Here is a 24,070-nt window from a genome sequence, read left to right as displayed (position 1 = left end):
AACACTGTTCTATGCGCACTTGATTTAATGTTAACCAGTTTACTCCTACAAGCATTTAAACTGGCAAACCGAGCCACGGAAAGGATTGTGCAATGCTAACAGCGCATTGGGCCAGCTGTCTTCTCTTGGTCCGGCACCGGGATCCTTTTTTCAGTCTAAAGTCTGAATGGAGAAGGCTGACGACAGTCCTGCACTTGCATTTGGAGCAGACTTTTAGCAGACTTCAGGCGGCGGATGACTCTGAATTTAACGCAACTTCGAAAGATAAATTATGACATAAGACAAAAAAACAACAACGAAACAGACAACTGTTTTAATAGTATATCCATCCAAATTATACAGTATATATCTCGTTTTAATGTGGATCGGAAGATTTCGCAACGTTTAGAGGTAAAAAAAAGTGCAGACAGTACTAGGTTTCTTCGCGGAGTAATCACAAAATCTGCTGGGCCAAATCACTCATGTCGGGTGGCTCTGCTGAGCTGAGCTGCACGCCACTCCGCAGACCGATCTCGGGCTGAAGTTGGGGTATTTCATTCGGGATGCATTTGTTTCACCAACGAGATTAGCAGACAATCGTTTGTTTCTTGTTGTTGTACTTTTTTTTTTTTTACTTACTATCCGCGTTCACTACGTTTAGCGGGGAAAAACGTAATCTGCGGATCTATCAATACTGAAAGGACTCAATCTGAACTCAAGATGTCAATCTTGCCTTTCACTCCCCCCATAGTCAAAAGACTTTTAGGTTGGAAGAAGGGGGAACAAAACGGCCAGGAAGAGAAATGGTGTGAAAAGGCGGTGAAAAGTTTGGTGAAGAAATTGAAGAAAACGGGGCAGCTAGACGAGCTGGAGAAAGCCATCACCACTCAGAACATCAACACTAAATGCATCACAATACCGAGGTATGGACTGAATGACTGACGTGTTGAACGTGACTGTTTCTGTTGAGTTGGCATGGCCATCGTCGGCTGTAACGTTGAACCATCTCTTTGTAAAATACCACATTTCTACGAAAAAATGAAACCCAACGTTTACTCGACTTGTTCTTAAGGCTGACAGTGACAGCATCTCCACTGCGGTCAAACAATAGCCTGAAGTTGATTTCATCCAGCATGCAATCACTCACTCAGTAGATGTATGATCGACGGTTATTGAAGCTTAATTTATGTGTTATAGTTAAACTAGTAGCATAATTACTTGTAGTAAAGGGCTAGCAGGCTACACGGCCGAGCTAAGTACACTAGTAGTGTAATCCTGTATCGTTCTAGATGTCCTGATGTCTGTCACATTTTGACAACTGGTATCTTACTTCCTTTCTTTATATCGAAGTCACGCACAGCCCGACAGGTGTCCCTCGTGTTTTTTAATTTCACAGATTACTGCACATTACTTTGCACTCTTCATTCGACATAATTTGCAATAATAAGAATGGTAGCCGAAGTTACATAATGAGTGATTTAATCTGCGTGAGTCTCAGAATTCTTGTCTGCGGAACTCGCCTGGTCTTTCACTTGTTTTTGCTTGGATTGATGCCAGCCAATCAAGGCTCTGTTCACATCATAGACTTATGAAATATGAAATGACTGCATTGGCCCAGTTCAAATCATCAAACTGTTTGCTGGCTGTTCCTGCTCTCCAGTGCTGAACTGTTGACAAAACAAATTGACGGCTGCCAAGTGGTTCTGTAAACACAGATGTGTGTATCCGCATGGAACATCCTTTAGTGTGCAATTTTATTCTCCACGAGTCAAGCTGCATGTCTTCTCATGGGGTGCAGATGTGGCATTTATAAAGTCTTTCACAGGACACCTAAATAAAGTAGGCCATAGCACTACACATGACAATATTTTAACCTATTGACAGTTCCCCACCTTCCATGTGGTGTACCGACCATGTTATTAAGGTTAGAACTTCATCATATGTAGGATCATCTTTTTTTGTCAGTAACAAGCACCTCAGAATCTCACTACCATGAATTGGCACCACGTTTGACTGGGTGTAATTCAACCCCATGGAGTGCCGGACCACTCCCACATTCTTGAGCCACAAGTGTTGAGCATATCACACTGTGTGTGCAGGTCTGAACTGGTATCCAGAGCTTAAAGCTACCCAGAATATGAAACGTTCACCTCACTCCAGTTTCACATTTCCCGCTGCTGCATTGTGGAGGTTAGGGCTGAGGTTAGGGCTGAAGAGATGACCCCCTGATATGAGTCTAATGACAATATTAGTGTCGCGGGAGGTCAGCCGTTGCTCAACAAGTACACCATCTGTATAAACGGCAGCATGGTAAGGACTTTATTTTAACGGGGCCTTGTATAATCCCAAACAAGGATTGGGAAATCAGAAGCACCAAAATATGCATATATTATACACATAACATGTACAGGAGCATGAATTGATCTATTTGGAGTAATTGAGCCCAGACCTATTTTTGAGGCTCGTGTAGCCAATGCTACTATCAACTAGCGTATAAGGCAGGCGGTGGGATAGCAGCTGACAGCCAACTAGCCTGTTGAGGCCTGCTAATGGGCCCCCCTGATGGCCTCTATGAACTCCCCAGTGCGGCCAATCACCTGCTGGAGAGAGAGAGAGAGAGAGAGAGAGAGAGAGAGAGAGAGAGAGAGAGAGAGAGAGAGACACATCTCTGGTACTGCAGCAGTGCAGCAGGTTCCTCATTGAACAGGTCAATGATAGTGTGTGCTGGTAGCCTGGCAGACCCAGCTGAGACTCTTTTTAAAGGGGATTAAATGCAGGCTGGCTGAAGAGGCCTTGTGAAGAGTGATCAGTGCTTCCAATGGATGGAACATTCCTGGCCATCTGATGAATCAGAAATCGTGTTGAAGATCGGCATGGGATTCGAATGCAGATCCATGAGGGGTTTTGTAAACTCTATTTCATGGAAGCTGGTTGTTGTTTTTATTCATGTAGTCAATGTCCTCTTATACGATGATGTTTACGCAACAAAACAAACTAAGCTCTGCTCTTAGTCCATGGATGAAACCCTAACCCTAACGCTACTAGATAATAAAGAATGTTTAGCCTAGTTTCAGTAAGGCCACTTCAGAAAAACCAGGATTCTTGGTATGAGCCGTGGAAACGCCCATCAAATAGATTTAACAGCTGCAATAGTCAGAAGCAATGTAATCAGTTAGCACGGTGGGCGAGAATAGCTAACACGCTGTGTGTGTGTGTGTGTGTGTGTGTGTGTGTGTGTGTGTGTGTGTGTGTGTGTGTGTGTGTGTGTGTGTGTGTGTGTGTGTGTGTGTGTGTGTGTGTGTGTGTGTGTGTGTGTGTGTGTGTGTTAGGTATGAGTGTGCGTGTGTTTGTGTGCGTGTGTTTGTGTGTCTTTGTGCGTGTTTGCTGTTATTTTAGCAGAAATCATAAAATGTGTAGTGTGTTACCCAATGCAAAGCAGGCGGTTTTATAGTAATGAGGTCAATAGAAGGTTTACTTTTTGAAATAGTAAGTGAATGTAAAATGAAGGCTGAAATTTCAAGTCTCATTCACTCAACAACAAGCAATTGTGGCTTGTGTTGTGGCCCTGCTGTCTCTCATGCTGTTGCTTTTTCTCTCTGAACCTATTGGTGAGCCTTTGCCGGTAAGGCAAACACTGGTGTGCCCAGTGCTTATCTAACAGTCATACAAGTGGGCCTCAGCTTTGTGTTTGAGAGATAGATGTGATGTGGTATTGCCTGCAATGGTCGAGCTTGACGACTAATGATGACTAACACACAACTTCCCTTCTGTTGTCAAGGAGCCTAGTTGTTTGTAAGTTGCTTTCTAACAGAATCCCTGTCTAATATCATATCTCATATCTACATTAAAAAGGCCTTTTGGTGTAATCACATCAATTGCATGGACTTTATTCTGATCAAGCACTTTGGTCCGAAAACCTGGGAATACAGATGCGATAATCAGGGTGTGTGTGTGTGTGTGTGTGTGTGTGTGTGTGTGTGTGCATGGTGTTTGTTCCTGTATCCCACACACACACCCGCCAGGAATAGTACATACACACCTGTCTCTACACACCTAACTGTCTCTCCTCTCTCTCTCTCTCTCTCTCTCTCTCTCTCTCTCTCTCTCTCTCTCTCTCTCTCTCTCTCTCTCTCTCTCTCTCTCTCTCTCTCTCTCTCTCTCTCTCTCTCACCCTTTTTCTCTCTTTCTCTCTCTTCAAACTGCCTGGTAGGCCTCCTCCCTGGCTCCCCTCCAGGGAGAAGGTCTGGTCTTGTTCCCAGCCCTCCCTCAGGCGTTCAGGCTGCAGTCTGATTCACCTGACTGCCTGTCCCCTCAGGAAGGGTGCAGAGGGAAACTCGGGCAGGAATGGAAAGATGGGAGAGACATAATAATTGTAGAGTCGTCTGCATTAATGGAAAGATGGAGGGAAGTAGAGGGAGACTGCTGGAGTTGTGTGAATCGATATGGATTTCCCAAGAGGCGCGAGCCCATTGCCGGAGGGCATTGTCGGTGTCATTGAAGACGTAGAAAAAAAATTAGACAAGAATTTTACATGGTATTGATGGGTTCTTTTATTGATGTGTTGCAACGCGATTATGCAATGGACCTCTTTATGTAATGTTGGCTATTTTCATCTGGTGAGTTATGAGAGCATTACAAATAGCTCTGCGATGAGAGATGAATATTCACCAGGGTAGACAAAGAAGGAGTGAGTACAGCACTTTCATGTATCAACCAAAAGGATCTGTATGAAATGCATTAAAGTCGCCATTAAAACAATCCATGTCAAACAAGCTTCATCTGATGATCCTGCTTAGACACCACTCACTAAAACCAAACAATCTAATAAAAAAAAAGGGTTCACTAACATTTCTAGGAAGTCTTAACTGATACCTTTCATCCGAGCTCAGCATTCTTCACTTCCTTTTCAGAAATGGCCAGTAGCTCTTTCTTTTAGTAAGTATTCAGAATTCAAATTTCCCCATGAGTCAGAACCAATCCACCCCAGATCGGTAGCCATGGTGGAGGCCCCAGCCTCCAGCATGGCTACTCCCCAACTACATTGGTTTCTGACATTGAATAAACAGGCCCATTACATTGGTGAGTAGACCGCAGGCTTGGGTGGGATCACGGTACGATATCGGGGTGTTTAGAAATACCAAAGGTATGATTCAATACCGCCAACTTTTCTTCTTTCTATTCAACTTTTAACCGACATCTTATGTATATTTTTTATATTTTGATATGGATTTTGGCCACATTTTGAAGCAGCATATATAAATAAATAGTCGCTATTAGTGGTAGGAGTCCTGTGTGTCTTGCAGTGTATATCTGCCAACACGGGCAGCAGCACTACTCTCTAGCCTCTTTCGAGCCATCGTTTGGTCAATATTTCTACACTTGAGGCAATTTACAAAGTACCCTGCCCTAAACAATAGGTTAACTAAAATGCAGCTAACCCGGATACATCTCACGTTACAAAATGTCTGCAATGAATTAAAATCAGTGCTTAGAAGTGTATCCCGCTAGCTCTACAACAGTTACAACTTTCCATATGTGTACATTAGTGGAAACTAAACTTTAAACAACACAAAAAACAAGCGATTATTGTTATATATTATCTTTGTTTTTTTACACAAAAATCATAATATACCGTACACCCCGGTGAAATTCAGTGAAGATATGATGGTATGGAATAAAAGATACCGCCCAAGCCTAGTAGACTGTTTTTCTATGGAGCTAACAGGCTATGGTGGGGGCTGTGGGCTTTGAACATGGTACACTACAGTCTAGCAGATAACGGAGATGGCACTGGTTGGTTTTCCAGCCTTGTCGGATGACGGTAAGGTAACATCATCAGGAACCTGTGGGTCTAGACGGAAGGAGTGTGTTTAGGCAGGACAGCGTAAAGTAAACGCACACAGACAATCAGACACGGACACTAACACGGACACACACAAATGCAGACAACATATCCTGCCTCGGATAGCAGAGTGGTGTAGACAAACCAAAATCAATGCATAGTGTTTAGGGAAATCAGAAATTGGCCTTCCTGTACACAGACATTGAGTTACTGTATGAAAGAAGACAGAGCACAGGATTAGCCTCAGTGTAAAGATGCCAACAGATCAGAGTGCATTGCCTTGCTCGAAGGACACTTGGTCATTATGAAATTGGGTAATATTATGGAATTACAACTCTTCTCCTGTAAGACATAAATAAAGTTTGTTTAGTCTACAGATTGATGAAAAGAAGATGTCCGTCCCCGAATGAATTCCATCTCTAGAATAATTAGACTCCTTCTCTCACTTTGTCAGTCACTCATTTATACACTCCTCATTGAACCAGTCACTTGAACATACACACACCCACTCACAGCCACACACACACTCACTCAGTGAATGGTGTCCTCGGTGAGTCATGGTAGACAGAAACGCGATACAGGGAAGGTCACTGGGGGGTTGTGTGTGTCGTCTGTCTGTCTGTCTGTCTACGTTTGTTGGTCTGTGGTTGTAATGGCAGGGAATTCTCCTGTCTGGTCTGTATCGGCTTTCATTCATTGTTTGATGTGCCTGACAGAAAGTAGATAGACCACCACATGCTGTCTGAAAGTGTGATACACGACTCCTTTGAATTCCAGAAGGTAAACAAGAATTGAGGTTGGCTGTTGTCCGGCTGCACATCCTCTTTGATTTCATGTTAATTATGACCACATATTTTGTGTCTGTGTGAAGCTTGTTCAGAAATCTTTAACAACAAATAAGATCAAACATCTCAAATGTATGTATCCATCGATGCAGCACTTCAATGAAGTACTGTCATAGATGTCAGTGTCAGCCAAATATGCGGTTTTATAATGAAGAGGGGTCTGACGGGATCTCCATTCAAGAGCTGAAGTGCAACAGCAACATACCTATCAGGTTGTGAAGTACATCCCACACCCAGCAGTAGGGAAAAGCACCTCAAAGGACTTCACTTCAAGGAATAGAACAGGCTTAAACACATTTACATTGTAATAAATGTCTCCCATCGATTTATTATTTATTCCAATGCCAGTTGTGCATTGTAAAGTGCATTATAAAGCATATTTTTTTGTGCTGGAATTCGGGTACCTTTTGCTTTTTGGGGATAAACAAAAAAAAGTCCCAATAAAAAAAAAGAAGCCTTTCACAGATTTGCATTTTGTTATGCAGCAGTCGCTGAGGATAGTAAGTGTACAGAGACATACACTTCATTCAGGACTAAAGCATTACAGGTTAGTTAGCAAATCATTTACTTGACCGACGGTAACAATAAACATGTTTTTGCAATTATTTTTAAATATCAATGATGAAATAGCCCTGTGACTAACTGATCTCCGGTAGTAGTTAATTTCAATACTCAAAGAAAAAAGGGATCCAATAAATCCCTCCCTGACCATCGATACCTAGATGCATGGGCCATGTCTGGGGCTCCCTCGGTCATAGCAGAACAAGTCGTCGGTTAAAGTGACTACCTTCCCTCTTTGTACGAGGCCACGGCTCAGCAGCCGTACGGACATCATGCCCACGCCCCAAGCACGCAAAGCCCACTCTTGATTTAGGAGGCTGATTGTTTGGCAAAAATGTGTGCATCCTCTTACTCTATTACTGATATCTTGCCATAGCAACATTGAACACATCTTATATGCAGATATTCTAAGACTGAGCACATTGCAAATGTGCTCAGCAAATGTTGACATTTGGGAATGGAAACTAATATCTAATACTTATGGTTGCTAGAGGGATTTGAAGACATACTCTCCTATTCAACTCCATTGTAACTCCTGCAGCAAGGTGTCCGTGTGACTTAGTAGTGTCTTCAGAATTGTAGCCGCGGCAAAGAGAAATTCTACCCAAAATGTTACATAAATGTTTACATAATAGTATCTTGGGTTCTGTGTTGTACTTCCCCAATAGCCTAAAACACTTTAGGCCGATCAACTATGGCCTACAGCTGTCTATTACAAGCTCTATGTAATATAAATTGCATAATAAAGAACAAGATATTTATTTTTTGTTGACAATAATAGCTATATATTCTGTTGGACTGTTTGAAAAATTAGAATTAATCAGGATCTAAATAGTTAATATAGAATAGATTAATTTGCATAACTTTACTTTGATGTCGTCAAGTAAAAGTAAATATCACTTTTAGGGTTGAGTGTGTGTGTTGTGCGTGTGTGGGGTTGTGTGTGTGTGTGCGTGTGTGTGTTGTATTTGTGTGGGTGGGTGGTTAGTCAGCCCAGAGGAATGTTTTCCCTGCCTGCTGAAGCCTTGGCCTGGGTGTGGGCTGCTGTTTGCTCTGGGGACGAAGGAGAGGGAGGTGGTGGTGGTGGTGGTGGTGGTGGTGGTGGTGGTGAGGCTGCCAGAAAAAGACACGTTTCTCCCTCCACTTGGCCCTTGGTTTCTTACTATCTGTGGGGGAGCATAAACACGCATACACACACAGATACACATAGACACACACACACATGCATACACGCACACACATACTCATAGAGTCTCATCCAGTAGACAACAAGCATGCCTTTGTTTTCTGTTCTGCTGGCTGGTACTTCTAGCTGCTGCTGCCCCAGCGCTTGCTTGGCCACAGCTGGGGGGGGGGGGGGGGGGGGGGGGGGGTGTGTGTGTGTGTGTGTGTGTGTGTGTGTGTGTGTGTTAAACAACCGGACATGAAGGATGGGGATTTAAACCTTGGATAAGAGATTTGTTTGTCTCATTTCTGATAACTTGTCTGTGTAATGTGACAGCTTTGTTTGATTCCGGAAATGATAGATGGCAGGTCAATGCCATCCAACAGGAGGAGACAGGTGTGTGTTTGTGTCTGGTAATGAATAAGCAGTACGTTTTGTTACATGGGGAGCTACATAGATAATACACCATCATTCCAGCATAATGTATTTCTTTCCAGGTAGCTATGGGATAGATTCATAGGCAGCAAAAATAAATTTTAAATAAAAACGATATGTATTTTATTCCACATTGTGTTGTGCTGGTGCATAGCAGGTTCTCACAACCTTTTTCAAAGTTTACTCTCTGATCTACTACTACCTAGCATGTCTGATGTGATCTGCATGAAATTAAGACCAGAATAACTCGTAGTACCAAGTCATATTTTATTTGTAGAACAAAAGAATATCCTGTTGATGTTACAACTTCCCAGAATATTGTAAACCTGTCTTTTACGGAAGGTCCCTAAATTATGAAGCACAGAGATTTCATAATTTCAACAATGTGATCACATTGAAACCAGATTAGGAATCTGCCGATTTGACTGAGCCACGTAAGAAGAAGAAAAACAAACGTGCCCTTCCGGTTCTGGACAGCTCAACAACATGGAGTGTTTACTCTTTCATTCATTGATATTATTTTCATCTCGCGGCTCTGTTATCTGCTTCTCTGCTTCTCATTTGGGCAGTAACAGCAAGATGAACAAGTCTTTCATTGGGTCCCCAACTTTGAGACGTTGATCTGGATAACCTCTCAAGGTTTCTTCTTTCATATCACCCCCGCCTCCTCCGCAACACACGTACCCTCCCCCCTTCCCGGGTTGAAGCACACACTCCAGGGAGATGATATCACCTGTGGGCCAAAGTCTAACTTTCTTTCACACAGTTCTTCCCTTAACTACCCCCCTATACAAGAGTAAAAATCGGATTGCTTTTCCAGAGAGAGAGAGAGAGAGAGAGAGAGAGAGAGGGCTGGAATGCATATCCAAGCTATTAGACTCAATAGAGAGACTTATAGTGTAACCCTGTGTGGAAATCTGTGTTAAAGGCAGACCACCAAAAATGCAGCAGATAGTTACTTATTTTTCCATTTTTTGTGTGTCATGTGTTGAGATACAACACAATATTGGTCTTTGGTCTTTTCCATCCCAGGCCTGTTTAGATGAAAAACGATTTTTTTTTTTGCTTCAGTTCAACAGAAGTCAACATCATTGTTAGGTTTGGCTACATTACCTCTTCAAACCCCATCCACTCCCAGCACTGTATGGATGATACTGGTGGCTGATTTGAACCCAGTTGAGCACTGCCCCGTATTTCTCTCTGAATGTCGTCTGAACAACCTTCGCAGACCCCATCACTGAAACAACACTAGATTCTCTTCATATCGATCCATCGATCCCTTCCTTTGCTCTTCTTTGCTCACTGGGTTCCTCAACACTTTATCATCGATGTTTGTCACCTGGTTCGGCAGGTTTCGACCGTCTATCATGTCAACGGTAGACACACTATAGGGCCGTGGGCGGCAGGGCTGCCTGTCCGTGGGGAGCGCAGTCGGCCGGCCGTGCAGACGTCTTTGAGCGCACACAAAAGCCCTCCTCCTGGGGGGGTGGGGGGCCCGTCGCAAACACTCAGTCGGCCTGAGCTACTGAGCCAGTCTGTCATGTCTTTTGTCTGGCACCACCCTGCTCTTTCTTTATCTCTTTCACCACCCTGTATTGCCCCTCTCTTCCCCTTTTATACGGCCGTGTTGTTCAGGACCTTCTCCGCGTTGTAAAGCCAGAGGTTTGTGTGTGTGCACTCGTGGACCGCGGTTACTCCACGCGGCTCCTTTAAATAGATGCTTTCATCAGAGGAACGCAATGGGTCTGTTGATAATAATATGCGTTGTCACATGTTTTCAATGTAACTTTTTAAGTTCAAGTTCATGTGTGTGTGTGTGTGTGTGTGTGTGTGTGTGTGTGTGTGTGTGTGTGTGTGTGTGTGTGTGTGTGTGTGTGTGTGTGTGTGTGTGTGTGTGTGTGTGTGTGTGTGTGTGTGTGTGTGTGTGTGTGTGTGTGTGTGTGCTGTTCTGCTTGGACCACAGCCAGCTTGAACACCCACAGTGTATCTGTGTGTGTGTGTGTCTGAAATGATGTAAGGCACACTTGAAATGGTTATAATTCCACACGCAAACAAACACAGATTAGACAGCTCAGTCTGGCTTTGCTTCAGGATGAATCTAAACATGAATACAAAATTGTACTATCCTCTTCTGCCCCCCCTTCCTTTTCTTATGTATGTATTTAATTTCCAAGACAGCTCAACTATTAATTGAACAACCGTTTTGTAACAGGACTCCTACTTGCGAGCACTGAGGCTGTCACACTTATGCTTGCACAACTACACGTCAGAGTGGGACATTTGGAAGCTGTGTGAAAGAGACAGAGATGGAGGCGGAGATGAGGCGCAGGTGAAGCTAATGTTTAGGGGCATGAAACGATGAAGTTCACACATTTCCCCAAAGAACTTTGGGGAAATTCCCCATTGAATTTCCCATTGAATTTGAGCATCAACTCACATGACAGAATAACATGAAAGCTTTGGACTGGGCTCCAGAATCAGAGGGAGGCTCGCTCTGCATGGCATTATTGTATCGCTACATGGTTACCAGCTTTAGACCATCACATTTGCATTCACATTTAGCAGATGCTTTTATCCGAAGCGACTTACTTCATACACACATTCACACACCGACGGCGGCGTTGACGATGCCAGCTCATCGGAAGCAGTTGAGGTTAGGTGTCTTGCTCAGGGACAACCCGACACCCAGCTAGGAGGAGCCGGAAGTTGAACTAGCAACCTTTCAGTTACGAATCAATCCATTCTACATCCTGAGCTAGGCCGACACCATACTCCGGGGTAGAAATATAGATTGGGACAAACAGTGTCTGTTTCAGAGTGCTACAAACATTGATAGGGACTCTGGGTGTGGAGCGAAGGGGAGCCGAAGCGCTGGTGGCTTGTATGGCTTGAGGGAGTGGGCCGACTGGGGCAACCTTGGAAGACCAACATTTCTTGGCCTTCTCGGTAACACCAACGTGTAACACAATCACACACACACACACACACACACATGCATACATGCGCACAAGCACACACACACACACACACACACACACACACAAACACAGACACATGCACACCAGCACACACACAACACTCACACACACACACACACACGCACGTGCATTTACATGCGTGCACGCACACACGCACACACACACACACACACACACACACACACACACACACACACAGGCGCCAGGCCAGCCGGTTGCATTCAGGTCAGAGTTCTTTACCCTCTGCATCCCCTCGCCACATAACTGGAACCCTTGGAAGTCCTGGGCTCCCAATGTCCATAAAGCATGTTCAAAGACAGTGAGACTCCTGCCTGCTGCATAACCAGTGAGAGAGAGTCCCATTGGTGGCTGCTCAGACCAATAGGAAGGCTTCAACGGGACCGCTGGGTCCAAGCTCTGGGTGAGCTACTGCATGCTCAGGCCTGGTGGCATGATAGGAATGGCTGTGTGTGTGTGTGTGTGTGTGTGTGTGTGTGTGTGTGTGTGTGTGTGTGTGTGTGTGTGTGTGTGTGTGTGTGTGTGTGTGTGTGTGTGTGTGTGTGTGTGTGTGTGTGTGTGTGTGTGTGTGTGTGTGTGTGGTTGCATGCGGTATGGGAACAGACTAGTATTTCAGTAAAGGTTCCCTCCATCAACACTACCCAGGGCAATAAATCCCTGCTATAAAGGCAGACGTTTGAATTGATAGCACTGGCAGTGTCTGGACATGTCCCTGGGTACCGGAATATGTGTTCTGTGTGAAGTACTTGGTTCTGCTTCAAGTTTACAAGGAAAATGTGTTAGGCTTTAAAATCTAAAAGTTCCAATATGAATGTGGACAAAGTTAACCATTTTAAATGACTAAAGCACCCCAAAAATATAAAGCCAGGTGGTGCGCTTACGCACAGTTGAAATCGATTGCCTCATTCGGTTGAGTCACTACTGAACAATCGCAATCCCAACATTGCTCTCCAAATATTGCATTTCATTGACGTTCCACTCTTGGAGATTGTGATTCTTTGCATTAGCAAGGAAATGAAAGGAGAGGAAGGGAGGGAGGAAAGGAAAGCAGTAGGATGAGGTGACATTGAGGTATGTTCTTGGTGTGACCATGCCAAATCTAGCGCCACGTAACACCTACTGAGCAGTAGGTCTGGCAGGTCTCTGTGACACATCAGTGTTGTTTTGCTTTCTCTCCCTTTCCCTCTCTCCGGAAAATAGAGAATGTCCCAGCTCTCACTGTCAGAGCCTGGAGGGTAAAAACTAGGCCTTACTGTGTTCATTGATTTGTTATGGTCAGCCCCAACCCTTCAAATCTAATCAATCAGAACACATATGCCCTCTGTGGCTTAAATCCTACTGCAACTACTATTTTCATACTAGTTTCAACAGGGCCAGTATGTTGTTACCCTAGCATATGTATATTGGGTTTCAAGAGAAGAAAAGTCAACCTTTATCTTCCATGTTTATAAGCCATTCCTTTGTGCGGTTCTAGTGTCTGTTAAGAGGTTTAAGAAAATATCAGGCGACCTGCCACAGGGCCATTCTTCTTCTGTGCATGCGAAAAAGGTTTAGGTGTGTATCATTTTTTTGGGATAATGTTATGTTTCATCTTTTCTCATGAATCATGTGTTTTTCTCTCTCTGCTGATTCTTCACTGATTTCCCACATCAATATTGGCGTGTTCACAATAGGCTGTCGAAAACAATATAGTCACTGCGATGTCCGGGCGCTTTGTTTTATGATGGCAGGAGATTCCTATTTTTCTCCATGACCTTGTTGACCTGCTTGAGCGTTCAAACAAATGTGCTTTATCCCTCCCAATCTCAGCACGTCTTGCTTCGAAGCGGCTCATCTTGAAATAAACCGTAAGCTGGAGGCAATAGTCTATTTTACCATAACCAAATATGAACAGACACCAAATATTGAAGTCATCATCCAAAGCAGTGTATTGGAGCCCAATGTTGCACTTCTTTTTGGTTGTGAACTGGCCATCTTTTTTTTGCTTACCCACTCTTGCCTTCATTAGCTCCACGACATCAAAGATCCCCTGCCATGAAAATAGTAAAGGACACAATTTCTCTGATGGAAAGACAATAGCTGCCCCAGATTTTTGCTGCAGAAGTGTGAGTGTTTGAGTATTTACATCTGTCCAGCCTCTGACATTTGTCCTTTCAAAGGGCTTTCGCCTTATCCTTTGATCTTTGATCCATTTTTGTCTGTGTGTTGTTGCATAAAAAGAATGAAGGATTATTTTTTTCTCATGGGAGAGTGATTGGTTTTGGCAGTCAATTTGTTGCCACTTGGACCGACTCAATCTCTTATATTTATTCCCCCGACAAATTGGCTAAGATTAATATATATGATTCATCAGCCCAAAATAGTTGTTTCCTGCGGCATCTAACCAAAAGTTTGTGAAACCCTGATTTATTTTTCAACTCCCCATTGAAGAAAATGCCAGGTCCACACTTATTATAAGCTTGGCGACCCACAGCTGGGCAACCTGTGGAAAAACTGGTTGTGTCAAAGCCTTGGGCTTTAAACAGTAGGGATGGGCATTTGAAGGCATAACAAGTTGAAGTTCTCCCGTGATCTGGCCTTCACTAAACAAAGGTATTTATTTTCAATCTATTAGTCAAATAAATAAGGAAATCAAATCCAATTTCTTAAATTTATTGAGCATTTTAGAAGGAAAAAAACACTCAAATCAGTATGCTGAATCGAAACAAGTTGAAACGAAACCATCATTTTTGACAAGATTATGAAAGAACAGTATTGTATACTTAAGGCACAAACTGAAATTAGATTAAAGTAAATTTAAGGCACAAACTGAATAGATTCAAGTAACTGAAGCACAACAGCAAAACGTAAAAGTACTGGTGGGCTTGGATATCAACAGAACTCCACTTGCAGCGCATGGGCCTGCCTCGCATTACGCATGCTGCGCATGACAGAACATCAACAAAAATATATTATGTGTAAGACTGGCATAAAAAAAAATGAGCATATCTACGTACTCGGGGGATAGGCGGATGCAGAGGTGATTTATAATCAAGCCCGCCGTGGAAAAGACTTTCCGCTGGAACGGAGGTTGCCGGTATAGCCACGTATTCCAAGTATTAAATGGCATTAGTATACACGTTTAATGAACAATATGTAATTAATTAAGCTAATGAATATATTTAATTAACAAAAAAGAAAAAAAAATATATATAATCAAATATTCTAATAACCGTGGCCATCCCTATTAAACAGTAGTTAAAAAACCTTTTGAAGAACCAAACCTGCTACTGTGCCATACCTCAGGGTTGAAAATATGCATTTCAAGGAAAGCGTTAACGCACCTTTGAATCCCCTGTCCGGATCCGAAGGTCTTCCCTTTTTTTGCATTTTTAAGGTGTAGAAATCCCTCTGCTGTACCTCATGAGTTATTCAACAAACAGTGATTCTATCTATGCATGGATGGCCCCCGTGGTGCTTGGTCCTCATGGTCCCTGTGGTTGTTCCGCTCTCCGCAGGTCACTGGATGGCCGCCTGCAGGTGTCCCACAGGAAGGGCCTGCCCCACGTCATCTACTGCCGGCTCTGGCGCTGGCCCGACCTGCAGTCGCACCACGAGCTGCGGGCCGTGGAGCTGTGCGAGTACGCCTTCCACACCAAGAAGGACGAGGTGTGCGTCAACCCCTACCACTACCAGAGGGTGGAGACCCCCGGTACGCCCCCCCCCCCCCCCCCCCCCCCCCCCCCCCCCCCCCCACACACACACTTCACCACCTCCAATCGTTCTGCATCCTCATGTTGTTGCTTGGCGTTTCAGTTATTTCTGAGTGAATTCAATCTTTGACGGCCTCTTGGGAATCGCCGGTCATCAATCATTTCTTTCTTTTGCCACCAGCACCAACCTCTGATCTCGAATTGCATTGGAGTTTGTTTTCACATACCGTAGCCAATCAAAAATGGGGATCACAGTAATTAATGTTTAACCCATAATGTTTGGATTTGCAATCTTATATTTTCCCATCTGTGAGTATGTTTCAAATGTCCACTAGTGTAAAGCCATGCTGACCTCTCCTGTTGTGCTTGTTTGGGGCACGTTGAACTGTGCAGTGCTTCCTCCGGTGCTGGTACCCCGACACACGGAGATCCCAAGCGAGTTCCCTCCGCTGGATGACTACAGCCACTCCATCCCAGAGAACACCAACTTCCCCGCTGGCATCGAGCCCCAGAGCAACTACATACCAGGTACCTACCCGCAGCAGAGAGCCCTCTCTGGCCAGACCGACACTGGACCCGCGCCTCACGTACACGCCAGCAGAGGGTGACCCCAGCGGTGGATGTTGCCAGTTTACTGTATACTGGCCACCGCTTTAGACCGCTGTTCCAGAGCGCCTGAGGCCTTGCACAGGAGTGTGGTTTGATAACATGTTGGCCGCATTGACGTATCTCTCCCTTTATTTAAACATGGTGGATAATGGACCAAAACAAACATTTTCACTGCTGCAAGTTCAACTTTCGTTTTTTAACCAGTTCCCAGAAAGTGCAGCATTATTATTCATGAGTCTCTCTCTGGGTGAAATATAGTCCCTGGAGTGGATGTTGTTTCCGGTTCTCCAGCACCTGGCCTAACGTGGGCGCTATCACCCCCTCTCTGCACTAGCAACAGCCAGACGGGGTCACGTCTCTGCTCCTTCTAGCGTTGGGAACGGCCCGGTTTGAGAATGTTTTCTTGTGATTACTTTTGAAAGCAGTACCATCTTTGATCTGAACTCGGCTTTAGACTCGATGAATAAACCAAATGACAGAAAGCAACGCTCGCTTATGATATCAGCGAGTTTGAAATGAGTGTATTTGCTCAGCTGCCCGCCTTCCTGCACAAGGACACGGCTAGATTTCTTATTTCTCATTCAAAGTTAAGCAATACAATCTCAAACCATCTCTCCGTGTCCTCTTTTATGTGGCGAGTCGACCGACCGACCTCTAGTCTAAAATGTAGAGTTCATGACAGTAACAAATGCTTATTGACAGATTCCCGGATAATACTTGTGCCGTGGGCACCGAGCCGAGGTTTGATCAATCTGTGAGCGTCAGCTGAATCTGTCGTGTGTGTGTGTGTGTGTGTGTTTGTGTACCAGAAACCCCCCCGCCAGGCTACCTGAGCGAGGACGGGGAGGCCAGCGACCACCAGATGAACCACAGCATGGACACCTGCTCCCCTAGCCTGTCCCCCAACCCCGTCTCCCCCACACAGAACAGCCTGGGTAAGGGACCACCTCACTGTACAACACCAAGACGCTTTTGGAGTCATGGGACTTGCGACGCTGCACACACTGCGAGCCTGCTTATCTATTGATTTAATCGTTCAACATGTTGCGTCATCTTTTGAGCCGTTTAACATTTAACTTGAGGTTTGAGTGGTCTGTCGGAGACCTCCATTGTTTTTATTTGAAGGCAAAAAAACGTAGTTGATGACCCCTGTAGGGTGGTTTTATTTGCTTCCACTAAGCCCAGGTTTATGGCTCGAAAGTTGCGGAAGCAAAGATCAAGATACTCATAATAATCGTTTCTACTGCTGGACCCAACGAGGCTGTTGAGTACAAAAGTCTCTAGTTTCATGTGACGATGACGTTTAAGGTATTGCCAGTAAAAATGTCCTTCGGGACAGTATTTTTCAGACCCACAAAATATGGCAAAATATGTGTGTGTGTGTGTGTGTGTGTGTGTGTGTGTAAGCTGATGGCAGGTGATGAAAGGGACATCTGCCTTTCCGGCACTGCATGAGCCCCAACCCCCCCCCCCGCTTCTGGCGAGCCACGATACTATGTCAGCCTACTTCTAACGCCAGCACCACTATTATACTTCCATTATACTCCTTAGAATAATGATACTAAAAATAATATCCTCCACTTATTCTGTCAGGACAGGAAAGTCACCAGGGGGTGGGGGTCATAACAAAGTACACAGCTGTGTTCCACACGGCTCCACTGACCAGACTGTGCTGGACTTCAAAGCAAAGGCCAAATGGTGGCCTTGTTGGTTTGCAGCGGACGAAGGGTGGGGGTTGAAGAGAAGCAGATTACCAGAACGGGGGATTTTTAGTTGATTGATTTTTAACGAAAGCGGTTATGAATGAACCTGTCATTTTTGGTTTGGCGCCGGTGTCGGCCCAGTGCGGGTTTACTTTCCACATTTTGTATGGTATGAGCTTACTGGAAATGGTGTCTAAGAGGGTTGTTAGTGGCGTGAATGAAGCGTTTCAGTGTCCTGTGCCTTAGTCCTTTCCCTTATATTCTTCCAGCTCTCTCTCTCTCTTTAGCCCCCAGTTCCCTCTGGTCCCTGCCATTTCTTTTCCTGACAATGTATTCCTGGAACTGTTTTCCCCCTTCTTCTTCTACTATATCTTCTACTTTTACATCATTCTAATCCTTAATCTTCAACTCTCCGCCTCCTCTTTGTATGTATTTTTATGCCTAACACAGTCCATTAGGTATCCATTCTCTTCATTAAAAAAGATATTGCCATTGTTTGAATTTTAATTCCAGACTTCATTCCAGCCAAATATAATGTACAATAGCAGCAAACAAGCAAATATAGTGAAAACCAAAACTCATCGAAGCATTCAGATAGCGGAGCCTCCAGGTTGAGAGCGGTCGTGGTAAATGTATTCAAAATAAGCAACTTTGTAAATTATACGGTGAAACGTAAATATTGTTGTGGGCAGTGTAAACCATGCTTTCCACCAAAGTGATTCAGAAGCAGACGACCAATCACGTCACTTGACACAAATCCATTGATTAAGCTTGCCCTGAAGGCCTTACCACGGCGCCTGTGAGGGTCCCCTTCTGAAGATGGGCCTTGTGTCTTTGGGTGGACCAGGCGTGTGACTCCCTCTCCCCCTTCCCTCTCTCAGACCTCCAGCCCGTGACGTACTGCGAGCCGGCCTTCTGGTGCTCCATCTCCTACTATGAGCTCAACCAGCGCGTGGGCGAGACCTTCCACGCCTCGCAGCCCTCGCTCACCGTGGACGGCTTCACGGACCCGTCCAACTCGGAGCGCTTCTGCCTGGGCCTGCTTTCCAACGTGAACCGCAACGCCGCGGTGGAGCTCACGCGACGCCACATCGGTACGCGCCTCACAGGGTTACTTATTATTATAACAGTCCTTGTATCCAGTCACTTATAGTTTAGCATATGTGCAGTATTAGTATTAGAATATGAAATACTAAAACAATATTATTGCATAATTCTAGCCATGATAATAACCACAACTAGTTTGCTGTCTTCTTAAATCAGACCCCTACCCATAGCCATAGTTCACAAAGACCCCTACCCATAGCCATAGTTCACAAAGACCCCTACCCATAGCCATAGTTCACAAAGACCCCTACCCATAGCCATAGTTCACAAAGACCCCTACCCATAGCCATAGTTCACAAAGACCCCTACCCACAGCCATCTAGTTAACTCAGAGCCCTACCCAATACCATCTAGTTAAGCAATAGTGTGTGTGTGTGTGTGTGTGTGTGTGTGTGTGTGTGTGTGTGTGTGTGTGTGTGTGTGTGTGTGTGTGTGTGTGTGTGTGTGTGTGTGTGTGTGTGTGTGTGTGTGTGTGTGTGTGTGTGTGTGTGTGTGTTGGCCTGCAGGCCGCGGCGTGCGGCTGTACTACATCGGTGGGGAGGTGTTTGCCGAGTGCCTCAGCGACAGCGCCATCTTCGTCCAGAGTCCCAACTGTAACCAGCGCTACGGCTGGCACCCCGCCACCGTCTGCAAGATCCCCCCAGGTGAAGAGAAAGAGTGGGTGTGCGTGTGTACGTGTGAACGTGTGTACGTGTGAACGTGTGAACGGTCTCAGATAGAGGATGTGAGATTGGGTGTCATGAGGACAGTAAAAGAGGAAGACAAAGAAAGTATGATTACATTGTTGTTCATTATTCTGTTATGCATGCTGTCCCCCCCCGTCCCCCCCGTCCCCCCGTCCCCCCCGTCCCCCCCCAGGCTGTAACCTGAAGATCTTCAACAACCAGGAGTTCGCCGCCCTGCTGGCCCAGTCGGTGAACCAGGGCTTCGAGGCCGTGTACCAGCTCACCAGGATGTGCACCATACGGATGAGCTTCGTCAAGGGCTGGGGCGCTGAGTACCGGTAAGTCCTCGGCAGGCTGTGTGAAGCCACTCAAACAGGATGGCTAACATGGACAGGTCAAGCAGCAGCCTTGGAGGCCCGTGTGTGAAGCACAGGCAGGGCAAAGCCTGCAGTTCATCTAATGGCCTTTAGGTGGTTTGTGAATCAGGATCAGAATCACTTTTTCAGAATCATCTTATTGTACAGGACACAAGAGTACAATTCTTAGGCTTGGTTCCTCAACATTCACATAGCAGCAACAGTACAAGATAAAATAAATAAAGATAAGAAACCATATGAAAAGAAACGAAGTAAAAAAATATAAAATTAGTATAAAAATAAATAAGTAAGTAGCAGCATCAATAATAATAAAAAGTAACTAAGTGTAATAAAGTGTGAAGTGTAGGGTGTTCAAGTGGTAGTGATAGCAGCCACAGGTAGGGTGATTGTGTGTGATTGTAATCAGAGTGACCCGCCATCATTCTAAGTCATCAGGAAGAAATGGGATATCACTCTCGTGCAAAAAGGTTAGCCATGTTTTTATTTGTTTGGTAAGGGTCTCTGTTGAAAGTTCGCCTCCAGATTATGTGTATCAAGTTTGGCCTTGGACTAAGTCCCGCCCTCAGTGTGCCAAATATGGATTCTTGCTGCTGCTTCCGAAAATCTCTAACAATAACGACGAGGCAAACAGACATCCTCAAAATCAATCGATGACGTCCCGTACGCTACGTCCGTATATTTATTTGACAGCCTATGGAACCTGGGTCCTGACTGATAACAACTGGGGAGTGACAGGAAAGCAATGAAAGTCAAACTTGGTATAGGCAACAGATTATCCTTCTAACACGCTTCACTTTGTTCATAATGAAATGCACACAAAAACAATATGTATATATGTAATATAATAATATATATAATGCACACGTGAAAGCCAAACATGTTGGTTCACGGAATGGCTATGGAATGTGAATTACACAGAATTAAACAAAGCCAGTTGCTACAGATCTTAAACACATGACAACCCCCAGTTCTCTTCCCAGCGTTAACTTGGATGAGTAAAGGCCCATTCACTGCTCTACCCTCCCTAACGCTATCAGCCTTGAGATCTGTGTGTGTGTGTGTGTGTCGGTTTGTTTTGTGTGTACATATAAACACAGACAGGGGGAAAAGCAAAGAGGGCCGATGAGTCATTTCCCACACTGTCCCGTGGCCAGAGCATCTGCATATGCTCTGCTGCAATACAGGACACAACCAGCCCCACCGCTAGAGACGAGCCCAGGGATGTCTTAAACAAATACACGTGTGTGCCCGAACAACCGTGTCAGACTTTCCTTGTTCCGACCCCTCCCCTTTTCCACACCGTCTGACTTCACGATAGGGAGACGTGTGTGTGTGTGTGTGTGTGTGTGTGTGTGTGTGTGTGTGTGTGTGTGTGTGTGTGTGTGTGTGTGTGTGTGTGTGTGTGTGTGTGTGTGTGTGTGTGTGTGTGTGTGTGTGTGTCCGATGAAAGTTTGCTCTCAGACCAGAAGTTTTCACCCTAGGCAAACCTTTTTTGTGCATGTGTGCGTATTGTATGCTTATGTGTATTCTTGCATATTTCTGTGTGTGTGTGTGTGTGTGTGAGCGAGTGCATGTGCCAGATTGCGATTGATTGTTTGTATGTTTCTCTTTGTTCATGGTTGAATGATGGAGACTGGAAGGTTGTGGGACGGCTAGATATTGGAGAGTTAGAGCGAAAGAGAGATTGAGAGAGATGGAGAGAGAGAGATGATATCCAGAGACCATTCTCCAGTCATGCCCAGGCCCAGTGCTTGCCTGTGGAGACAGTCAGGAACCAGCTTCAGGTTACTCGTCGTCTCTTGTTCCACTGCCGTCCCCAGCACCTCCCCCCCCCGCTCATATGCTAACACTTTCTCTGCTGCTTCTCCGACCCCCCTCCAGGCGCCAGACAGTGACCAGCACCCCCTGCTGGATCGAGCTGCACCTCAACGGGCCGCTGCAGTGGCTGGACAAGGTGCTCACGCAGATGGGCTCCCCCAGCATCCGCTGCTCCAGTGTGTCCTAGGCTGCACCTGTCCTCCGCACGGCGCAAACCTCCCCCCCTCCATGCACAGACTAAAACTGACCACGCACACACACGCATGCACACACACATACACACACACACACGCGCACACACACATGCGCACACACACGCGCACACACACATGCACACACACATGCACACACACACACACACACACCACAAGACCGAAATGTCTCCAGGAGGATGGAGAGTAAACAGGGCCCCTAACTCAGCCCACATCTCGATCTGTAACCCCTCGTTCTTATTTCCAGCTGTTGGTAGCACTTTTTCTTTTTCAATGAAACATGTCGTTTATGCCAAGAGACAAGTGCATTAAAACGGTTTCATATTTTGCCCATATCCGTTTTTACCTGGCAATACTTTTTTTTTTATATCGTCGATGTATAGTTTGAGAGAAGAAATTGCTCTGTCGTATTTCCCTCCGAAATGTTGTCATACAAATGTATGTTTTGTTAAAATTTAAAATTAAGTACATATTTATATATTTTTCAAACATGTACATACGTGTTTTTTTTACCGTCATGGATAGCGATGTACAGTATTGACATCTCTTAATAACTATTTTTGATATTTCCATAACTGGGAATTGATAGAAACAACATTTGCATGAATGTCAAAAGATCAAACATGCATCAAGGCGGATGTTGCCACCCGTTGTGAGCGAGCTGCGAGTGAAGGATCCCATTTCAAATACATACCTGGGCTACATTACTAACTCCTGCTCAAGGCTCCTCAACCCTTTATTTCTAACATGATTCATTCAACCATCAGGATCGGCCAGGATGATGAAGATCCCCCTAGAGACGCCTACTAAGTAAGCTGTTGTTATCATATCACTTCAATGTCCTTATCTAATTACAGGAAGGCCCGTATACGTAATAATGAAAAAACTGAATATTTTCATACATACATTTTCTAAACACCGTTCAATAGCCCTCTAGGCAGAAGGCTTAGCAAATGTATGGCTCTGCCTCAGCAACCAGGAGTATTGCTGTGTTTGTGGTTTTTGTTATACTGTCATTGTTGATATTGGCTCTTTGAGCACTCAGGACTGGCAAGAAAAGCTGAATTATGTATAGAAATCCTTGAATAGAGAAAGGCGCATGCTTATTTTTGTGACTCTTTTAAACTTGAAGTCTATTTTGCTACAAAGTGTTTTTGTATCACTTTATGCAGATAGTGTCCTATTTATGGTATGACTTGCATTTGTTTGGGTTACTCTTGCACTACAATGCAACATGTATGTACTGCAAACAGGTATACAGTAGGTGTGGGTGAAGAGGAGAACAAGGCAGATGCATTGGATAAAGGGAAAGGTTTAAATATAGTAGTGGGCATATTATGTACATCACCTCACAGAATATAATGCTGATCATGTCCAAGCTTCTGTGCATGTGTGTATATAGCCATGTGTCTTTGACTGAGTTCAGATGCTGAGCTGTTGTAACGGTAAGGTTTTTTTTAGCAGCACAAAAGAGACTTTGCTTCACTCGATTTTCTTTTTACTTTGGGGGCAATTAACTGTTGGCTTGGTTGTCACAATGGTTATCATGCCGTTGTGCAGATGGCCTCTGAAGTCCCTATTTAAATGGAAATCATAACAGTTATGGGCAATATTAAGAACTCGCATTAACCCGAGTTCTGCTCTCAATGCTAGCCCAGTGGTGCTAACGTTTCATGTTTTCATTGATTTGATCATACTTTCAAATTGTTCTCTTCTTATGTATATTGTTTCAGATAAAGTAGTATCTACGCTTCTGATTCAGCCTAGTTCTCACTAGAGGTGTACCAAACATCATTATAATGATGAGGATAGCCTCTTTGAGTCCTATTGCCAAATACCTACACCCTGCAAGTATATTGCAAGCCAATTATTAATTGTATACACTAGTCCAGTTTATTTTTTACTGTATAATGTATGTATTTGTGCTTCTGTGCTCTGAAATGTTATTTTGTATGAAAGCTAGGCTATATCACATATATTTCCTTGGATCTCTTTATGAAAGGTTAATATGACGCATTTTATCCCGGTTTGCTATTGTTTATAAATAAATAAATTACTTATGAA

At 44.5% G+C, this 24,070-nt stretch overlaps 1 protein-coding gene across 1 annotated transcript; it reads left to right on the top strand.

Annotated features, from left to right (window-relative positions):
* Nucleotides 1-280: 280 nt before the first annotated feature.
* On the top strand, nucleotides 281-24,070 carry smad3a (SMAD family member 3a). Its single transcript, XM_060072354.1, has 8 exons — nucleotides 281-902; nucleotides 15,321-15,514; nucleotides 15,909-16,043; nucleotides 16,934-17,059; nucleotides 18,709-18,921; nucleotides 19,441-19,578; nucleotides 19,793-19,937; nucleotides 21,858-24,070. Exons 1-8 carry the CDS (start codon nucleotides 700-702, stop codon nucleotides 21,979-21,981), a joined length of 1,278 nt encoding a protein of 425 aa, XP_059928337.1. The 5' UTR covers nucleotides 281-699; the 3' UTR covers nucleotides 21,982-24,070.

Source organism: Gadus macrocephalus, chromosome 14 (genome assembly GCF_031168955.1).
Source record: "Gadus macrocephalus chromosome 14, ASM3116895v1".
Classification (NCBI taxonomy): Eukaryota; Metazoa; Chordata; class Actinopteri; order Gadiformes; family Gadidae; genus Gadus; species Gadus macrocephalus.
Note: the sequence above shows the minus strand (reverse complement) of the source record. Positions and strands in the feature narration are given on the sequence as shown.